At 38.5% G+C, this 21,573-nt stretch overlaps 1 protein-coding gene across 4 annotated transcripts in view; it reads right to left on the bottom strand.

The window, feature by feature from the left end:
• The window catches only part of SEMA3D (semaphorin 3D), a 132,972-nt gene that overhangs the window by 58,816 nt on the left and 52,583 nt on the right, over nt 1-21,573 (bottom strand). For all 4 annotated transcript variants that reach the window (XM_068189554.1, XM_068189553.1, XM_068189555.1 and 1 more), the window contains 3 exons: nt 17,602-17,762; nt 5,188-5,250; nt 3,545-3,664 (listed from right to left, as the gene is read on the bottom strand). In XM_068189554.1, the coding sequence (XP_068045655.1) occupies nt 3,545-3,664; nt 5,188-5,250; nt 17,602-17,762 (344 nt within the window). The remainder of the gene's footprint in view (nt 1-3,544; nt 3,665-5,187; nt 5,251-17,601; nt 17,763-21,573) is intronic.

The raw sequence follows: 21,573 nt of genomic DNA, 5'->3' as shown, positions 1-21,573 counted from the left end.
ACTTCATCTTCAGAATTGTGCTGCAATTAAGAGAGGGGAGATTGCCTACAGAAGTGCTTTTAACATGTTTTCCTTTAACATGATTTCCTACCTACAGTGATATTTAAAATCCCACTAGTGCTCAGAAATCTAATCAATGTATTATAGAGACAAAAAATTTATAAGTTAGCTAAAAAAAAATCAAAATATCTCCATGATTTCAGTGATTAAAAATGGGTGAAGTGATTTTAATTATTTTAATTATTCCATATCTCTGCCTTGCAAGAGGCCAGGAGAGTACAAATGACAGGCAAGTATGTCCAAAGATGGCCACATAGGATTAAACTTCACAACACATTAATTCAATTCATCCTTAATGCACATCAGATTATAAATGACCAAACCTTTCTATGTTATTGAGGTGCCTCCTAAACTCTCTAGGCTCAGAAGACAAAAGCCCAGGATATTGAATAATTAAGCTCCTTAAGAGAAAAGAAAAATCAATTCCAATCTGGGAACATAAATTCAATTTTCTCCAGCAACCCTAGCTCGTAGGAAGGGGAATTTAATAATCAAAAAACTCGTTACCTTCCCAAACCTGTGGAACATCAGGCAATCCAAATTCTCAGGCTGATGAAGTGAGCACAGCAAGAACAAAACTAAACTAACAATTAGGCAATTTTTTTCTGACATTGCTGGTGTCCCATTGTTCTTTGTTCTAGGATGTGCAAGCCTGAGCTGCTCAGGGCACCCTTGCCTTATCACGTGTGAAGAGGCTGTCTGCAAGCCCAGCAGTACTCAGGGGACCAAGGGAGTTACAGATCAACATCAAATATTTCAGACTTCACCCAGACAAACTAATGGACACTACCAGCTATTCATACAGAATTAACCTCCTCCTTTCACTTCAGGCAAAGCTTTCAAAGAAAAGAGCATCCCTTGGAGAGCTGTGGCTAACAGCACCAACCAGGCCAAGCCTCTTCTTCACAAGCCAAGAGAAGTTTTGGCAGCGACTTGAGCAATAACAAGACGAGGACTTTAATCCCCTTTAATTGTGTGATCCCGTTGGGGATTTGTACTGCTTCAAAAGCAGTGTCTGCTGTGGTTTTGAGTCACCTGATCCACACTGTTTTCCTCTCTGCTTTCACAGCACTGGCCAGGAGAGCACTGTGCAGATCCACCAGCAGCTTTCAAAGGTCAGCAGAGCACTGCCTGGCTTCCCAGCCTCCATGAGGCTTTCTCAGGGCCTGGGTCTCCAAGCATCCCACATCTTCCTGGAGAGGTTGCTAATTATCAGACACTCATTATCTGTTATTATAACCCAGAGATTTATTTATTTTTTTTAATTTAAAAAAAAGGTGAGGGACGAAAAAAGAAAAAATTTTAAGAGAATGGATTTCCTGGCTTCAATTCCTACCAGAAGACATTTTCAACTGCCTGTCAAATTCCTATCACTGTGCCTATCCTCAGCACCCTCCTGCCTTGTCACATTTATCTGGAGAGGCGGTGGAAGGATGGTGGCTGAAGAGTGTTTGGGCCTCCAAGAAGGAAAGGGAAAACATGCCTGATGCCATTCAAGGCTGATAAGTCGGCTGGAGGCTGTAGAAGAGCTGCTGTGTCAGAAGAGGCAGGAGCAGTGCTGAACACTGTCCAACCTAGCCCTGCAGCTGAGCAACCAGGAGGAATGTGGGAGAGGCAGGACTGGGGGACAGTGAGGGGATTAGGAAATACAATACCAGGATTCTTCTTCCATTTCCTCTCACAAGGTAATTGGTCATGTCTAGCTGAGACAGACCCCTTGTCTAGACTGGCTGCCGGACTGAACAGTCAGACCAAATCCATAATTTCATAAGGTCTGGTGAAAACAACCTTCACAAATGAAGTAGATGAAATGAAGTAGGGCAATGATAGAGTGAATAAGGAATCTTGCTAATGACCTAGAAGTAAACCAGAGCCTTATTTATACTCTTGCTCAGAGCTGTTCTGGTCTATTCAGCTGTGTATTTGATCATTCAGCTAAGAAATCAGCATGATACAAGGGATCTAAAATTTCAGTTGCTTCAACTGGAATATTTAAAGTAGCAAAGCAAAGAAATCTACAGAATTATTTCATTGTAAGCCAAATTATACACCATATTGGTATATAATGGTATATAATATATAATATTGGACAATACCAGGAGCATTAATGGTTTATTAGGCAAAGAACACTACTGTGTAGATTTCTCACAGCTTCAGTTTTCTGTTGCTCAGGCAGCCCCTCTGGGTTGGTCATCCAACCCAGAGATTGTGGGGGACATAATGATGGATCTCAGTCTGGACAAGCATTAATCCCTTCTTTTCTTCCATAAGGATCTTCCCTTGATTCCATGTATAAGCAATAGAACAAGATGGAACAACTTTAAATGAAATAGGATAGGTTTAGATCAGATATTGGAAAGAAATTATTCCCTGTGAGGGTGGTGAGGCAACAGCGTAGGTTACCCAAGAAGCTGTGGATGCTCCATCCCTGGAATTGTTCAAGGACAGGCTGGACTGGGCTTTGAGCAACCTGGTCTAGTAGAAAGTGTCCCTGCCCATAGCAGGGGGGTTGGAATTGGGTGGTCTTTAAGAGCCCTTTCTACCCAAACTGTTCCATGATTCCTATTCTCTTTCAGGTTAATCGATTTAGTAACTTTAGATGTAATTTCTTACATTCTAGAATTTTACCCAGCCTTGAAGAAAAGAGAAAGTTATTTCTATAGCAGCATAGGAAGCCTGCACCACAGGCAATCAGCCAGACAGGTCACATCTCAACACTGTCTGAGAGCAGTGCCAGTGGGATAAATATAGCCAAGGTGTGATACATACAGGAGTTAAAAAGAGACTTGTGTACTAAGTGTCTGCTTGACACAACACCAAAATTCTTCTGTTTTGGGGGTTAGATCTCAAACATTTACCACTTAGGATAGAGATTTCTTTGTCACCAGCAAATGAAGACCAATCAGCTGCTAAACTTCAGCTCAGGAATATGCCACTAGTGATGGACAACACCCAACACCTCCTTAGTGACCAGACTGCAGCACATTGCAAAGTCCTGAGATGTTGTCCCTGCACTCAGGCTCAGAGACCCTTTTCAAAGTGTTCATTACTCTTTCGCACAAGGCATAAGAATCCCTCTGTGGGCCAAGGGTATATGTATATTAAAAGATAGAACTACAAGCTTCATCTTGAACTCTGAATGTATGTGCATAAGGAAAGCATGTGCAGAAATGACTTACCAGAAAGGAAGACATCTGGGTTAGATGTTCCCTTCACTTAGTTAATCACATGGAAGTGTCATTCCAAAGAACTTTGTGTATTAAGCCTGAGGAAAGTGCTTTGTTCAAAAGTGATATGCACATACCGAATGTGAGAACGAGAGTTCCTGTCTGACCTGCGAATCCACCATTTACCCTATTATTTATGCAAGCTGCTGTCAGGTCATTTTTTACACACTCACATAGCATTTTCCAATCTATGATGAATGCTAAACAAGATGAGGGCTATTCCTTGACATGTCACACTAGTGAGAAAGTTAAATAACCTCTTTGTGAGTTCCAAGTTCAATGTATCCACAGAGAGGGTGAAACGCTCCTGTGCCACAGACATAAACATGGGTCCGGTTGTACGGCTGAAGGACACGGATAAAATTGGCACATTCTGTCTGTTGGAAAAAGAAAGATAAAGGTTACTTTTCATGTTACAGCCATAGGACTGGTGTACTTAAAACTACTGTAGCAGGGACTGTTTACGAAGTAGTTCAAAGCTGTGACAACTACAATTTGACAGTGGCTATCTACCAGGCAGTTCATCAATCAGACATGCAAACCTAATTCTGCTGTAATGCTTACAGCCACAAGAAGCTGCGTGCTCACAGCACAGTTTGGAGGGTATCTGTTCAGCTTGTGTCCTATTAAACAACACCTGCCAACAACTGGGCAGAGGTCGCAGAGCCACTGGGTTTGTCTGGCTACCAATCAGACTGCATGATTAAAGTAACTGTGGTGGGCTGAAAGGCTTCAACACACTTCAAGGGGCATGCTTTGTCTCTGCACCAACCACATCTTACTGGTGACTTTTATTTGGTTATTTCTGAGTCTAGCGGGCTGTCCTGGCTCTAGCTGGGCTTGGTCCTTGCTGAGAAGCACAGGCAGATGCTATGTGCTCCAAGGATGATACATGGGCTGGAGGAAAAGGCTTGCTCTAGCTTTCCCCAAAATGAAATTAATACAGAAAGAAAAAACAAGTACTTCAGAGAGAATACACAAGATCTGTTCATACTTTCTAGACATCACCCTACACCTAAGTGAGAGTCCAAAACAAATATTTCCCTCCCAGGACCCTTTCCTTCTTCTCCTAGTATAGAAATAGAACAGCACAAATCTTCCATATAAACCAGTATAAGAAAATTTCAGTGCTCAGCAAAGGTGTTGTTTAGGTTTTGACTGCTGTAAAGACAATGGTAGCAACAAGTTAGAATAAGAAGTTGAAATTCTTCAGGCAGAGAGAGCTGAGAGTGTTTTGAACTGGAATCTACCTTGGCAATTGACATGCTGGATAGAAATTAGGAGATTTTTTTGAGACAAAATGAAGAAATTTTACTTTACAGCCAGGAAATGTTTACATTTATAGCGGGCTCTAGACACATGATGTAATCTGTGGCAAGCGAAACATATAAAAGTTGTATTGTATACACATATGTACCTTAAATACACTTCCTAAAGAAAATTTGTGGTTCCACAGAAAAGCCATTGAGTCTGACATTTTCTTTTAACCCTAACTTAAGCAGTTTGCAAGTTAAGTTGATTTGTACACTGCTCTACTACTCTGTTTCTTTAATGAATTATAATGAAGCTACATTCAGGACACTCCCAAGAAAAAAAGAAGCATTTTAATGCAAAAAGAGAGGATTTCATGGAAGTATTCCCTGGTATACATTTCTGAGATAAGTCCATTCATCTCTCAGCTGCATTTATTACATCAAAGAAAAACTCAGCATGATTGCTGCCTGCAATATTGATTTTTTTTTAAAACATTAGTATTTTAAAAACAACAGAAATGTAATTTTTTTTAATTGAGAAAAAACACTTAGGACATTAGTTCAGAAGACGTGTAACAAGACCTTACTAATGCATTTTGTGCATTTACTAACAAACAGCAATAATAAAAAATATACATCATACTTACCTGGGCATCTTTCCCAGCTAATTTGCATAATTCTACCTTTTCTTTTGCTGCAGGCCAGTAAATCTGTAACATAGTTAAAATAAGACAAGGATTATGAAGATTATAACCTGTCCTGTGACTGATAGATTAATTATTCCATGAATAAACAGTTAAAACAGATTTATGCATGTTGAAAAACCTTGCCTGTAAATTGAAATGAACTTGACTTCAAATACAAGATACCATGACAAAAAGTTAAGAGGTTTTAAATCAAACCCGCACCCCGCCCCCGATCTTTGTTTATGTCTCCATTGGCTATGTGTACTTTTAAAAAGCATTCTGTTAATCTGGCCAGGGCACCTTGTCACTATTATGTGTTTCCCTCAAAGTTATGATGAGCCAAATCATCTGGAAACTAAAGTGATCGCAAAGCCAGGCAAATTACATTTGTGAAGAATTTAGGCCAGTGGACTTGGCATAACTGTTATAAAAAATACTTAGCTCTTTCTGCCAATTTTCAAATGAAAAGAACTAGGTTCAAAAAACTAAGGATAGCTCAAGGGAAATTTGTAGAACAAAAAGTACATTTCACAGAAATCAACAGTGCATGGTTTAACAATGTCACCCATCAACATTAACTGAGTTTACTGAGAAAATGAAACAGAAGTTTAGAGTAGAATTGTGGACCTTAGATAATTGGCATTAAATATTGATATTGTTTCTCTTTCTTTTTTAATCTGCCCTGAAGAATTCTATAAAATGGGTTTTGATGTAGATGAATCCAGATGGCAAAATACTATCAGTTACTGTAATCCAAATTATGTAAGTGAAGAAATATAAATTAAAAACAGCTCAGGTTCTGCCTCATTGATTTCAATTAAGCAGTCAAGACTGGATATGTTTGAGTACAGGTTTGATTCTAATAAATTTAAAATAGAAGCTAAATAGAAATTCTTCTACAACATTGATAAAAATGGGTATTTTTTACTTCTAATTTTGACAAGGCAAAATTGTTATTTCTCATAACTAATAGTAAAAGCACTGCAAATCACACTAATTTTTAAGCAAATATTGATTAGTACATTGTCTCAAGTCCCAGGCACCAGTCAGCAGGTCATTAGTAGTCACAAATGCTTTAGAGTAGTCTCCAATCACGCTTTACAAAATCTTAAATAGCAAATACATAAGAATGAAGAATTATTGTAATATGCATCAGAAATAAAAACATCATCAAGGAAGGATGCACAACCCAATGGCATACAAGAGTAGTTGACTGCTGTCATATTCCCTTCCACCCAGCTGTTGGCACCTTGTAGGAAGTGACTTAATGTACACAGGCTCAGTCCCACATGGGTAAGGAAAGCAAAAAGCCATTGTCCTGTGCCAAGCACCTTTATTTCCCAAAACCTACAGTCACTGTTTCTCTCAATCTGGAAACACTTGTTTTTATTTCTTCCTTTTTCATTCCCAGTGAAAATGGATGTACTGGATTTCTGCAAGGAAATTAATTTCCTCTCACATGAATTTAGTTACCTTTCTGATAAGAACCTCTTAGTAGAGATAATGTAGTTTAAGTTACTTAAACCTTAACCCTCTACAACATTTACACAGAGTCAGAGATAAGAGAGTGTAGCAGCATTGCAGCACTGGAGCATAACTTTGCTTTCCCAGAGCATTTTCTCAGAATGATGTGGTCATCATTCTGACCACATACCTCTGAATGAGTTATAAAAAAAATGTAACCTGAAATCAGCTGTGCCAGGGTGTGTGGGTGGCACAGTGCACAGTGCCAGGAAGCACAGAGGAAAGTACTGGGAGTATCAGGAAGTGCTGCAGGTAGGTCCAGTCTGGTCTCTGCCTGGGCAGAGTGGGATGAGTCTCCATTGCAACACAGGTTAAGTTAAAGAAGAAAAGCTGATGAAAAGGAACAGAGAGAGGAATGTGAGATCATGGCTCTCCAAACACATCTGGCCAAGGAGATTTGTCTGAGCTGTCAGCTCTCTTGTACATAAACTTTAAGCCCAATTATGCCCTAGATCCCTGAATCATTTACAGGAAAAAGCCTAGAGGCCAAGGGGCTTGGGAGATGTTTGGCAAAAGTTTAGTTATCCAGTTAGGCAGACAAGATGTCCCTTTGTAGGCTTTTGAAAATGCCCAGCTCTCCTTGTCAAGAAGGACTGGAGGAGTTAAAAACAGAGACATCTGCTTCAAGGCATCAGAAGTGTTAATGGACTTGACTTACTCTCCATTCTTCTACACATTCCTTCATGGAAATCAGTGTTTGTCCTACAAGGCTGAAATACACACACTCCCACTTCTATATTAATTGACCACAGACAATTATATTTAAAAATCAATTGTTTTACTCTCTAGTTACTCAACAGCCTCAGTATTTAGCATTACAGAAAGCCACATTAGACAATGAAAAGTGAAGCTAAGTGATCCAACTTGAAAATCAATTTGTAATTATATATGGGGTAGTAAAAGTGATATTTATTTGCTTTACATATGAGAAATGAGAGGTTCCCAGAAACTGTCAGTTCTAAACTGTAATACATCAAGAAAATTGCATAACAAATAATGAGTTGATGTGCTGAGCAAGAAAGCATAAACCTCATTTTTTATTACAGGACATGCTGTGTAACAGTACCACAGATCTGGTTCCCTCAAACTCTGCCACAAGTAACGTTACACATCTGTATTGACTTTTCTGTAGGGGGTGAAATTAAGTTCTACTGTTATATTTTATTCTGATAAGTTACTTAGTTTTACAAAATCCAAAAAAAGTAAGACCATATGCTCCTGGAGTTTCTGTTAGATTTAAAATCATTGAGCTTTTAAATGGTTTGAAGCTTTGAAATTGGTAATTTTTTAAATATTTTTTATACCTACATGCTTTATTCACAATGGTAACAACTTATTAATAAATTCTTTTTTGTTTTCCAAATTCCTCAATAAGCAAAAATTTCAAGGAATGGAAACAAAAGACAGATAACCAGGCACTATATATTAAAGGTGACAACAACATTGACTTAAGTTATAATCAGTTTGTGTTACAAACAGTACAAATTATATATTTAATATATTTTATAGTATATATATATATATATATGTATTTGAAATGTCTGGAAAAATCTTAGAATAGCAGAGTTACTGAATTTAAGGCAAGAACGCAACTAGTTGGAATATGTGAACTGTATACTTAAATAGGATTCTTTTCTTAATCTTCAGTTTATTTTCCTTTTAAAATAACCGTATCAAAATTCCAAAGATTGGCTACTGTCAGGATTTCCAGATTTTATCTTCTATTGCCCAATTAAAAAAAAAAAAACAACCTTACCATTACTTTTAAATCATTCTTCAAATATTTTCTTAAATTTAGCAACAGGAAAGAAATTAAATTCTCCTAATAAATGAAAGTTAATAAGCTCTTTTCTATCAGAGAGCAAGAATACCTCCCAGGAGTATGAAATTAAGCAGTACATAAATGTAGGACAGATAAGGTATCACTTTAAAGGGTAGATGGAAATTGATTTCTGATTAAAACAAAACATTTAAAACCACAAAGGTCTTTTCTAAATCAGGAGCAGCAGATTTCTAAAAGTAACATTTTCCTGTCCACTAAATAGGCATTTTTACAATGATAAAGGAATGAAAAGGAAAGCAAATTTTTTTTTAAATGTGATATATAAATTGGTATGTGGATGCTACATATACATATATATAAAAAACAATACATACACATATATGTATATACCTATGTGTATGTGCATATATATATATACATATATATATATATATATATATATATATATATATATATATGGATCCACCCCTCTCATTCCAAAAGAGCTTAATTCAGCTGCTGTCATGAATTAACAATACTGGTATTTAACTCATTTTTCAGTATCTATCTATCTCAGTATCAGATTTTGTTCCTAAGCTAACACTTCAGACTATAAATCCTTAGGAGAAGGGATTCTCAAAAATAAAACAGTGAAGTCTGATTACAAAGAAAAATGTGTGAAATTACAGCTTTTTCAAGAATCACTTCTAGTTAGGCATCTAGATCTAGGATGGTGCAGGACTTCATAAAATGAGGGGAAATGCTATATATTGTCCACAATACAAAAGAGGAAGACCATAAGCTACCTAAACAATTTAAAAAGCCATTGGTCCTACTTCATCTGTTTGTAAGGTTTCAAAACAAGTTTTTAGTTAGGGAAGAGATAACACAAGTTTCCAATGAAAATGGAGTGTGGTAGAGAAGACAATATAACTTGGTAAACAGACATTGGTTCACTCTAATATTGTACTTTAATAACCCAGCTGAAGTACTTCAAGGTGCTAGAGCTGCCCTTCCCCATGGCTCCACTTAAGTATTTACTAAATTGTCACATGGAAACTGATTAGGTCAGCTGCAAAAAACAGGTACAAGGGAAAAAATGGTCTGATAAGTAAAGAACTTGAGATAGGAAGCTACTCATGAAGTTCCTCAAGAAACAGTGTCAGAGCTCATCCTGTTTCATGCACCCTTCAGCAGCCTTGATAAAAACCCAGAACTCTGCCACAGAACATGCAGGTGACAGAAAGTTGGGAAGCACCACTAATACAAGTGGAGTTAAATTATGAAGGAAGAATCAAAGGGCTCTGAAGACCAGAATTATAAACAGCCAGAGGAAATGGGTATAAACTGCTCATAAATAAATATATATAATGGATCGTAGATTTTAACAAAAAATAAATCTGAAACACTGGAGTAACAAGGATCTGTTCCACAGCAACATTCCTAAAGAAGTTGCATGAAGTATCCCAAAGGGCCACTTGTAACAGCTGGGTTACAAAAGGAATAACTGCTCCATGAGGTAGGGGTGCTGATAGCAGGGAGTGAGACCAATTGACCAGTGTGACTCCTGCCAGTTGCAGGTCCCCAAGATAGCTATGCTCATGCCAGCAGCAGGCACTTGAGTGTCCCATTGAGGCTGTTGGCTTTCAGCAGCCCTGGGGCTTTCACCAGAGCCTCTCCTGTGCCTGATGCTGTGCACGTGCTGCAGCACTTCTCAATCAGCGCAGCCCCTGGTACCAGACACCCCAAAGTGCTCTGCTAGTGGTGCATGGAGCACCAGCAGGGTGTGTCCCTACCCAGGAGTGAAGGACATCAGCTGATCAGCACCTCTCAAAACACTCACACACCAAATCTGGGGTCTGGGAAGAAAGGGATTGCTCCCTCCCTATTTTAAAGGAAGGAAAAGTGATAAAAGCATTTAGATGAAAATACAGATTTTAACAGCTGCTTGATGCAGAAAGAGAAGGACAGCTTTCTTCCCTTGTTTCATTCTATGTACTAGATATTCATCATACTGATGCTTGAGGGAAGGCATGCAATAAAGTTACAGCTTTCTGGGCATCAAAATGTCTTAGTAAGGCTTTGTGAAGCATGTACACTATAACTTAGAAGCTTAGGCTCATTGGTATGGGTAAATTCCCCATATGACAGTCCCAACTGCAGTTTCTGAAGAACAAAGCCAGACTGAGTTGTAAACCCTTTGTCACATTGGCATATGCAATATACTCCCCCCTGAGAAAATCTTCTCCATTAAAAACTACCCCCCTGTGTGAAAAAAAAAAAAAAAAATCATTACTTAGCTCAATGAGACCATAAAATGAATACAGTAAAGAGGCAACATGAGCCAAACAGACTGAAGTAAACCAGGAGACAGTCTAATCCTAGTTTTGTTATTGCCTTACTATATGTGACAGTCAGGTCTCAATTTTCCCACCAGTAAAATGACAATAATGTGACTTTTTAAAAATTTATTTTCTTGATTTTCTGAAGCACTTTGTAATTCATAGCTCAAAAAACAAAAGCAAAGAAAAACAGTAAGATCAAGGAGCACTGAGAAAACATACAGCAGTGATCCAATAAGAATGTCACCCTGCTGCATAAGACAGTATCACAAATGTCATGCCCCAATGCAATAACAGTGGGTTTTCATGGATTGCATCCTGAGAACTAGGACATTTGTCACTGCTGTATACTGACCCCAGGCCACTTCACTGAAAATTACTGCAAGCACTAAAAATTTACTGAATTTCCAAGAAAACACTGGAAAGAATTTAATGCATTCTCTGTATTATTTCGTGGAAAACAAAGAGTGTTACAATTATCACAGAATCACAGAATATTCTGAGTTGGAAGGGACCTACAGGGATCATTGAGTTCAACTCTTAAATGAATGGCCTGTACAGGGACTGACTCCATGACCTTGACATTATTAGCACCATGCCCTAACCAACTGCACTAATTAAAGAGAAAATGATCTGATTTTAGCACACCATATTAATATACCAGTTGTTCTCTAAACATCTCACATCTGCTGCATTAATGCGGGCAGTATGGAAGTCCACAGCTTGAGGAACTGGACAGATTGTTCTCACACACAAATCCTAACAGGAATTTTACCCCAAGCAGGTCTTGTACCTGACTTCCACTGTAATTGCTGTACTCTGGAATTCAATATTTTAAAGTCATCAGCAAACAAAGGAAGCTGATACATCTAAGTTCCTCATCTATATTTCTCCCTGTATTTGAAAACTAACCGGGTTGTCCTTAGAGTTTTTCTATCTAACGTTCTTTACAGCAGTTTCATCAAGGTTTAGCTAACTCCCAGAAATATTTAAGAGATCCTTAAAAGCCAAGAATGTATCCTTAATATTTTTTACATCTGCCACAGACCTTTACCTGTGGTACTATTTCCCATACCTACAACACACATCCACTGACCAGAACTTCCATCTCTGGAAGAGACCTGAGCAGAACTGACCAGAATTTCCATCTCCAATTATTTCATAGTAACAGAAAATTTGATTTCTGATATATATAATATATATATAATCTGATGTAACAGGAAGAGAGAATATGAAGCTTGTTTCAAAGTGATTTACAACACAGCAGGAATGCCAATGTCAGTGCACGGCATTCTTTATTTTCATGGAGCTGTCAAACTGAGTAAAGTGCACTGGAAGTCAGAGAAAAATAAAATTTATATATTTGGAAGACATATTCACAAGATTTTGGTAGCTTAAATTTGGCAGGTGGCTGTTAGAGTGAAACCTCATATTAGAACCAAATGGGCTTTAATATTGCATCTGTCTGCGACAAAGCAACATCTCCACATGCCCCAGCTCTCCTCTTAAACTGCAATCTCCAACACAACTTAAGTAGCAGCCAATACTTCCAGCCTCAAGGGTTTTCTGAAAAGTGCATTTTCATGTGTATGTTATGAGCACACGTGAAAGCTTGAAGAAAATAGACTAGATGCTGATTTGATTTACACTGGATTAAATCTTCAAAGGCTTCAGTGCTTCTACACTTCATTTTCCACAGTGTAACCACAGCAGACTTCTGACTATTGTCGTTTCTCCTAAAAGGAAACCACACACCAGGATTTTTAGGGTAAATGGCATTGCTCCTGACATGTTTATCACTTCAGACTAAAAACAAATCCTACCTTTGAAAAAGCCAATGACCAATATAAGGAAATGTTTTCAGAGAGCAGGATACTGGCCATTCTTTATAGCTAAGCACATGGGTAAAACACAAAAATGACAGCGGATGTTTATGGGAACATAATTTATGGCAACAATGCAAAAGGAAATAACAGAGACACTCTCTTCCACCTAGGATTTTTGTCATTCTGGATTCATACTGCTTTCTTCACGTCTTGCTCTATCTGTTCTTTTGTGTCTGTAAACACTTTTCAAAAGCTTTCACTTTGTCTACACAGGTACCTGAATTTAAGTCTGTCAAACAACAATATAGAGTAAATAGCTCCTAGGTAAGACCCCTCCAAGGGCTAGCAAGCACAAAGATATCACCTGTACCTCTGGAAGTCCCTAACCTGAAGTTTCACTGGGTTTATCCTAGATTATCCTAATGCCCCACTTTCATAAATTTAAATATCTCCCGTGGTTTCCACATGACTCTTTGGCCTTCAGTTATGTTTCCTGGCAAACTTTTTCTTCTGACAGGTCAAGAAAGCTTCACTCTCAGACTGTCTGCAGTTTTGCTGACAGGCAGGAAGCTAACCTCCTCTGAGCTATAGAGTAAGCAGCACATATTTTTTAAGAAGAATCAACTTGGTATTACGGTGTTTCAAGGCTGCAATAAACACCTCTGACTCTGTATGTGTTCCTGAGGCTCAGGCCTGATGGCAAGAACCAAAGCCTCCTTTCAGCACTGGCTAAATTCCCACTGGATTCACTCCTAATTGAGACCACGCTTATATAGACTGACAGAAAGTTTCTCAGAGCAATGAATGTAAAATTCTGCTCCTGCATCTCAAGGGTGCTGTTTTACATAAATATGCATATGTATTTGCATACATGTTCCCTTTCCTGCAGAGATGGGTGGGTCACACTGCAAATAGCGCTGAAATACAAGCCCACTTGAACTGCTGGCAAGCAATGGAGTTATAGAAAAAAATTACATGCAGCTATTTCATAAGCATTTACCCAGCAGATAAATATATATTTATGCATATGTATATTTTCCCTGTGAAATACAGCTAACAGTCAATACAAGAGGGCATTCAAGGATGTCACAAGCTGGCTGTACATGCCAGAAAACAGTAGCAACTACAAACCGAGGATGCTCCAAGCAATGATAATTTGTGACCCAGAGCCAGTGCACACTGGGACAGATGAAAACAACTTATTCCAAAGCTGCTACTTGGGGATCTGACATGTTTATCTATTTGGCCCACATGGGGCTGTGTCTTCTAGCACTGACAGCTCCTGCAGGTTGGCAGCTTTTCAAAAGCTTGTCAGGCCTTGATAGCATTCCGATTCCCGCGGAGCTGGGCGGGTCGCGCTGCGGATCACACCGTGATAATCGCGCTGACATGTAACCCCGCGTGCACTGTTAGCACAGCCACAGAAAGGGGCACCACTGCTTTGCAGCTATTTGCCCACTGTTTACCCAGCTGACAACATTTTCTATTTCCTACTTATTTAGCTTAAGGAGTAAAATAGAAAAGGCTTTAAGCAAACCCACAAGAAAATTCAATGTACTAGAGTAATATTTCCAGCAGAATACCAGAGCCTGGTGTTCCTACAGAATTTCTTCTCCAGCTTTCTAGCTTCTCATGCTATTAAGCATCCTTTTGTTTTACACAGCACTTCAGGTGGTAATGGCACAGAGGCCTTCAGTAGAACTACTTTCTCTCACTGACCATCTTTATTGTACTCATAGGAAGAAATCACAATTCATCCAGTTTGCAAACAGCTTGCAGAATTTGTTAGGCATGTAAGGATCTTTCAAAAAAAGACTGTGGCACTTGATAATGCTGCTCCAGCAACAGGAGCTAAAGGCTTCTATACAGGAAAACTTCAGAGAAAATATACCCCTGCTACAGAAAGATGATTATCCGTTGCAAAACTTTATATATTTGTTGACTATAATCACTTTAGCTTTCTGCATTCGCCTGTCATTCTGGATGACTTGCTTATTACACTGTGGTACTTATTGTTGCTTTATAATGAGGTTTGCAAGCACTGGAAACCGGACAGATTTTTTTTTTTAAGCTGCCAGCTAAGGAAGTTTTCAACCTATTACACAATAAATTGAATAACAATTACAATGATTTAAGAAATTGGGACTCCAGCAGAACTATTGATTTATTTCATAAGGAAAAATACACCAGGAAATAAAGCCATAACTTAATATATGTAAGTCAAATTAACTAATTTAGGTAAATAAATAGGTTTTTTAAAGGAAGTTATTAAATTATATATATGTATACATTAGAGAAGAGAGCAGGATATAATGCTTTGGATGATTCTTTGAATGCTATTCCAGAAATGTCTTAATACAGAGCTTCAGACTCTAAAATATAATCCTGCCTAGTAATTATATCCACATATGAGAATAAATTGTTTGGGATTCTGACTTGGCTTCTGAAGGTATCAGTAGCTCCTAACAAAACAAATATCTGAAACTGAGAGCTTTATTAAAATAAGAGCATTCAAAAGTTAATGTTCAGCTTTGTTTTAAAGAAAGGAAACCCTAAACTATGAACAATGTTGCATTCTAGTCTCAAAGTTGTTACACCTCTCTTGCCCCCTCAGCTTGCCACACTCCTTCCTCGAAGTCATTAATAAACACATCATTTATAGGCAGAAACTTAATATTCTAATCAATTTCTACTCATTTTAGTGGCTGTGTGTAAGCAGATTATTTTTTCCAGACAACTCGTACTCCAGAGGAGTACAAAGGACACACTTCAGACCCTTGTAGTCCCAACATGTGTGGTTTCCTCATGCTGGGAAAGCCTGGAAGCGAGCTGCCTGGCCTGGCGCCAACCCAAACTACGGTCAGTCTAAACACAGCACCGGCAAATGCTACTTTCTGACACTTCCCTGCTACTGTAGAGTATCCTCTAGCATCCTCCTCAGAAACTGAGATTTATACACAGTTTCTCAGGCTATTTCCTTTATCTCATCCCTTCCCTCCACTGAGAAGATTCAACCAGCCAAGTGCAGTGGAAGTAAAGAGAAACACTTGTGTGACATTGCCTTGTGCTACCTGGGCATTTACACATGAAGATACATTTATAAAGTTGTTGGAATGCCCACGGAGGCTTTGGAAATCATCACACCAGGATGCTCTGCAAGGCTTCTCAAGTCAGTTCTTCCCACTTAGATATATTTTGCTTCATGTGTATTTTTTTCTGAGAAATTAATTATTATCTGAATAGTTAAACTGTTATTAGTTTACTACTAAAAGAAGTAGAAGTATTTGAACCTGCACGCATATTTAGTCTTGATATGCAAGTAGTTAGGAATTTTATTACCTCCTTTCAGGTTACCACAGATATGTAAGCATACATTCTGTATTCACCTTAGGAAAGGCAAATTTTCCTTCCAACACAGAGTCTTTTCTCTGTAACATCTATACCACTGTCCGACTGCAGGTTAGTTCTCCTGGCTCTGTGTTCTACTCTTCTTGGAAAGCACAAGGTCCATAATGATCAGTGGTGACTTGGCCAAAGGCAAAATGTCACCAGCTTGGACTGAGGGGTGGCTCACGCAGGGTGCTGCCACCTCCAGCAAGGTCTGGGCTCATAAAGCCCCACTGAACATAATGGGAAGTGACAGCACTCAGCATCTCTCAGGAAGCAAGCAGCATCCCACAGAAACAGAACTCTGCTTTTCACACAAACAAAACTTGTTTTCTGCAGAAAGCCTACACCAAAAATCAATTTGTAGTCTGAAAATTTGCAATTATAATTAGCAGTGCTGTTATTAATGCAATATCCTGAGGGGGTGGTGGATTTTGAGTCAATTACTGAGATGACAGAAGCAAGTTAAGTGCTTGATAAAGCATCCCAAGAAGAAATTTCCTGAAATACTCAAAATCTGAGTTGTACAAAAACTGTCATGTGCAGCATTGCTGAAGTCAAGATGAGGAGCAAGATATTCTGCCTGGTACTGTATCTCTTCTATACAATGACAGCAAGTGTTGCTCTCAAACATGTGGGCAAAATAGTCTCTTGTTCCACCTGTTCAGCCCCTGCATGCAATCACGTTAATTCAGGGTCAGTTACCTCTTCAGAACTGGCAGCAGAACACAGTAATTTAAAACCCCCCTCTGGTGCCTAAAGAAAATACCAAACACAGCTGAGAATTCAAATTTTCTTCATATCTGGAAGAAGCAGGAAACCAGTTTTCATGTGCTCCCGTGCAAGCATCTGGTTTTCACTCGTAGCAGTCAACTGCCCTTACAAAAGCTCCAGTTCACCATATCTACTAGAAATATTGAAGGCTAAATTGTCATCTTATTATCTCAATTTAACACATTGTCACTGGGCACAGGCAAGGGACTGCAGCAGATCCCAGTGGAAGCTTTTCCTATCATTAGTAATTCTAGATATTAACAGAAATGCTAAAATTGCCACTTACATTTTACTATAATTTAAACCATCTAAATTGCCTCTGCTCTGTTCAGTATTACAGTAAAGCAATCCTAGTGATGCCAGGAAGCAATGAAAGAGCTGTCTTCAGTTATTTCCTTCCAAATGCTTTAAAAGGAGGGTAACCATGACCAGAGAAGTTGAGAAGTGAAAACACTGAGCTACATTTTCCCTGTTTGCTGATATTTTGATGCTATTTTCATGCACTGCAGGGCTCTTCCACATAGCTAATTTCTTGCAGGTCATCAGTCACACAGGAGATCATATAGCATGAGAAATTCAATTGATTTAAGATAATATGCATAACTGTGGGAGGTGAGATTACCAAATATTGGTAAATTGCATTGCACAACAAATCTGCAGTTACCCAGTGTGAAATAAATAAATAAAAACACAAAACAAACGAAAATGGAATTTAACAAAGTTTAACTTAGGAGATAAACTCCATGGAGAGCCCACTGACCTTTTTTACATTTTTGTTTACATCAACCAAGTTGAGCTGGAAGATGTGGTCCTTTGTCCCGACTAGCAGGCGGCCCCTCTCCTCATCTAGCAGCAGGGTTCGAAAATCAAGTCCCTCTGCTGAGCCCAGGAATGGGATGCAGCTGTTTGAAAGCAGCAAATCTGTGGGAAAATGAAGAAAATCTTTATAATCAAAATGTTTATATATGACTCATCAGTGTCTTTTATAAATATATGCAACCAGCATCGAGTATACCAGTGAAATAATTGCAGTCTTGGAGCATGTCTTTCCAGAGTCATAACACAGTTCCCATTAACTGGGTAATATTTATTTTCACAAAATACTTTTCTACAAAAATTTTCTTAATAAATTATCTGTATGGTATAGAAAAATCAGAAATTCAACATCAATTAGAAACCACAAAAGACAGATTTTTGCAAAATCTTTCCTTCATTCTAAGAAAACTAATTATGTTTATATTATCATACTCATGGATACACATGCTCAATGATCAATACCTCACCATATTTGGTGCTCCAAATATAAAGCAGCAAAGAAGGTCAATGCCAGCCAAGAATAATTAGAAGTAGGAAACAGTGGATAGGGACATTTGAAGATCATCCAGTTCAACTCCCCCAGTATAAGGAGGAACATCTTTCACTAGATCAGCTTGGTCAAAGCCCCACCTAACATGGCCTTGAACACTTCCAGGGATGGGGCATCCACAACTTTTCTGGGCAACTTGTACCAGTTTCCCACCACTTTCATAACAGAAAATGTCTTTCTTATATCCAGTTTCTGTCTACTCTCTTACAGTTTAAAACTACTGTCTCTTGCCCTGTCACTAAAGGCTTTGGTAAAATATCCTTGCTCATCTCTTTTACAAGCCCCCTTTATATATTGGAAAGCTACAATTAGGGCTCCTCAGAGCCTTCTTGTTTCCTGGTGGAACAACTCCAAACCTCTCAGCCTGTCCTCATATGGAAGGTGTTACAGCCCTGTGACCATTTCCAGGGCTTGTCTCAAGATTCATTCCAAGGTTCATGTCTTTCTTGAACTGGATGCCCCAGAACTGAATGCAGGTGAGGTCTCACCAGAGCAGACTGCAGAGGCAGAATCCCCTCCCTCTATCTGCTGAGCACACTTCATGTGGTACAGCCCAGGGTACAGCTGGCTTTGCAGGCTGTGAGCACATACTGCTGGCTCATATCCATTTTTTTTTCATTTACCAGTATTGCCAAGTCCTTGTCTGCAAGGCTGCACTCAACCTAGTCATCACACAATCTATTCATCATCCAGTCTGTGTTGATATCAAGGATTGCCCTGACCCAGGTATTGGATCTTGCACTTGGCCTTGTTGAACTTCACATTGCTTACACAGGCCTCCGTCTCCAGCCAAACAAGGGATCTTCAAAGAAAATTTATTCCAATTCAATGAGGATGGTATAACAAGGGGAACATCCAGTAGCAACACCTCTAAGATCCCTATTAAAAGCAAAAATTTGACACTAAAGTTTTATTGTGAATTAACAGTAGCTTCAAATATTTTTCAATAGGTAATTAAGAAAAAATTATGTTGTGTGAAACTAATGAAAGAATCTATAATGCTGCAAAAAAATTCTGTAACATTCTGCCTAATGAATATTCTGTGGATACAATTCTATATGAGGACACAAACAACATACAGAAAAGAGCACAAGGATAGTTAAGTCTTGTTCGGTAGTCATTACTTTGGGGAAAAGAAAATAAACATGTGAATCAGTTCTTCCACAAGCAAACTCTCCAAGCTAAACTATTCGGAAATCATCAGACAGAAAGGCAAATCCTGTATTTAACTGAACATAAAATTTAAGGGTATTTCCACCTTCCTGGCTCTGGATGCACAATATAGCATTCCTGCTAGAAAAGCCAGACCTACTGCAAAAGTAATTTGCACATCCTAATCATGATGAAAATTAGGGCCAGTGTTTTGGAGAAAAAGTCCTGAATGAAATAAAGGGAAAAAAAGCCCACCCAAACATTTTTCTCCAAGATCACTCACAAACCATGTGACAGGCAAAAAAATATTAAGTTCTGGTGCTGCCTAATAAACAGCACTCTGGAAGGAAAAATATTTTATTGTTATTAATCTGACTAACTGGAATATAATCATGATAATTATTTTCTGGCTCAGTCACTTCTATTTAAGTTTATGTGCATTTGTCTGGCTCAGTGCAGGGTGTTGTTAAGGTACAGTCTGAAAACAAATTGTCATGCATTGCCACTCCTGTTCTCCTAGGTGAGATTTATTTGGCAGTTCTTTGGAAAAAAATCCTGCTTCACATTGAAAAATTATATCCAATGCTGGGCACTACACTGCTACACATCAGCACTGTCCTCTCTCACATATATTTTGTGAAGACAAAGATGTCAGGGTTTGTTTTCTAAACTAGTAACACTTTAAAAGATCTGTTTATTAATTGCCAGCAAGATCACTTAGGAGCAGCTTATGGCTAACATGGTACTATAAAAACCTCAGTCCTCACCTGCAGGACACAAGTAACTAACATACAGAATATGAGGGGAAATTACTTCCCATCTGCAGCCACAGGAATTTGATCTAAGGAAGGATAAATTATATGCTTGTGTAAATAAAAGCATGGGCCTTTGCAAGAGTGTCAACTGCAAAAATATGTGGTTTGATTCTCCACATACATGAAGGATGATGACTGAGACTGCTCTCTACTTCCCATCTCCTTCTTATTCAAAAGGAAGGATCTCTGAAAAGACCATTCCAAATGGACATTTCTCATTTGTTGTTTAACAGTTCTAGAATTTATCAGTAAAAAAACCCCACGTAGAAGAGCTACAACAGTGAGGGAAAATGCTGCCTCATGACAGAAATGCCCAAGTGGGAATGAGCCCTGTGTGACACCTTATACAATCATTTATTTCACTACATCATAAGGAAAACATCTGTAGAATATTCCAAATTGGAATAACAACACTGCACACTCCTTTCTTACTGATGCAGACGACAACACAAGCTGTAAAGCAATGAAGAATCAGGTTTGGCCAGTCATTTACTATTAAAAACAGCTTGGAAGTAAGACTCTGAGCATGACCATTGATAAGATTGTAACTGTAACATGACCTAATAAAACTTCACAAGTAAACATTAAATTGCAGCCAAATTAATTACTGCTCACACACCATAAAAAACACAATCCAATCTTATGTGTTGAAATTTCCCTTCACAGTGAGACATATTTACTATCACCAAGGATATTACACTGTAAAAATGTACTGTGAAAGGCACATTTCCCAATGATTTTCAAGCTTATAGCAAGCTGTTAATAAGAATCACTGCATCTCTGCAGCCTGGCTAACACAGAAGCAGGATTCTCACAAGTAACAAAGTTAGCTACAGGGATGGTCTTTCATGAGTACAGCACTCAGTTTTGTAGTCTCTATTTGCTGTTTTCCTCCAAATTAAATCATTTTTTCCAGCTTGGTGATTAAATAAGCATCCAGCTAACTCCCTTCTGGGTTAAGATTTCATTGCTGAGTGGTAGAAGCTGGAATAGTGACTGGGTTTTATTCATTTAGCACAGTATCTCAGTGGACATGGCTTACAACAGCATGATCATTGCTTACTTAAAAAAATCTCCAGCAGCAGAGCCACAGAAAAGGCTTCAAAAGTAAAAATGTCATTCTGTTTTGATAACACATATTTGCATTTATAAAACATACCTAGACTTTTTAGCATCAAGTCACATGTGTGGTGATCATGCTACCATTCCTCAACTCCAGCACAGTGTAAGAATGCAGCAATGTGGAATCAACTTGGTTGACACTCAGAATTCCCTTTGTGACCAGTTACAGACTTTTTTTAATGACAAGCCACACCTAAATTAGCAGAAAGGGAACATCTCAACCTCTTTCAAAACAGTTACACCTAATGACATCTTTGAAGGACTCTGAAACTAATGG

Source organism: Anomalospiza imberbis, chromosome 5 (genome assembly GCF_031753505.1).
Source record: "Anomalospiza imberbis isolate Cuckoo-Finch-1a 21T00152 chromosome 5, ASM3175350v1, whole genome shotgun sequence".
In the NCBI taxonomy this organism is placed as follows: Eukaryota; Metazoa; Chordata; class Aves; order Passeriformes; family Viduidae; genus Anomalospiza; species Anomalospiza imberbis.
The sequence above is the reverse complement of the archived record's forward strand: the minus strand, read 5'-3'. Positions and strand labels throughout refer to the sequence as shown.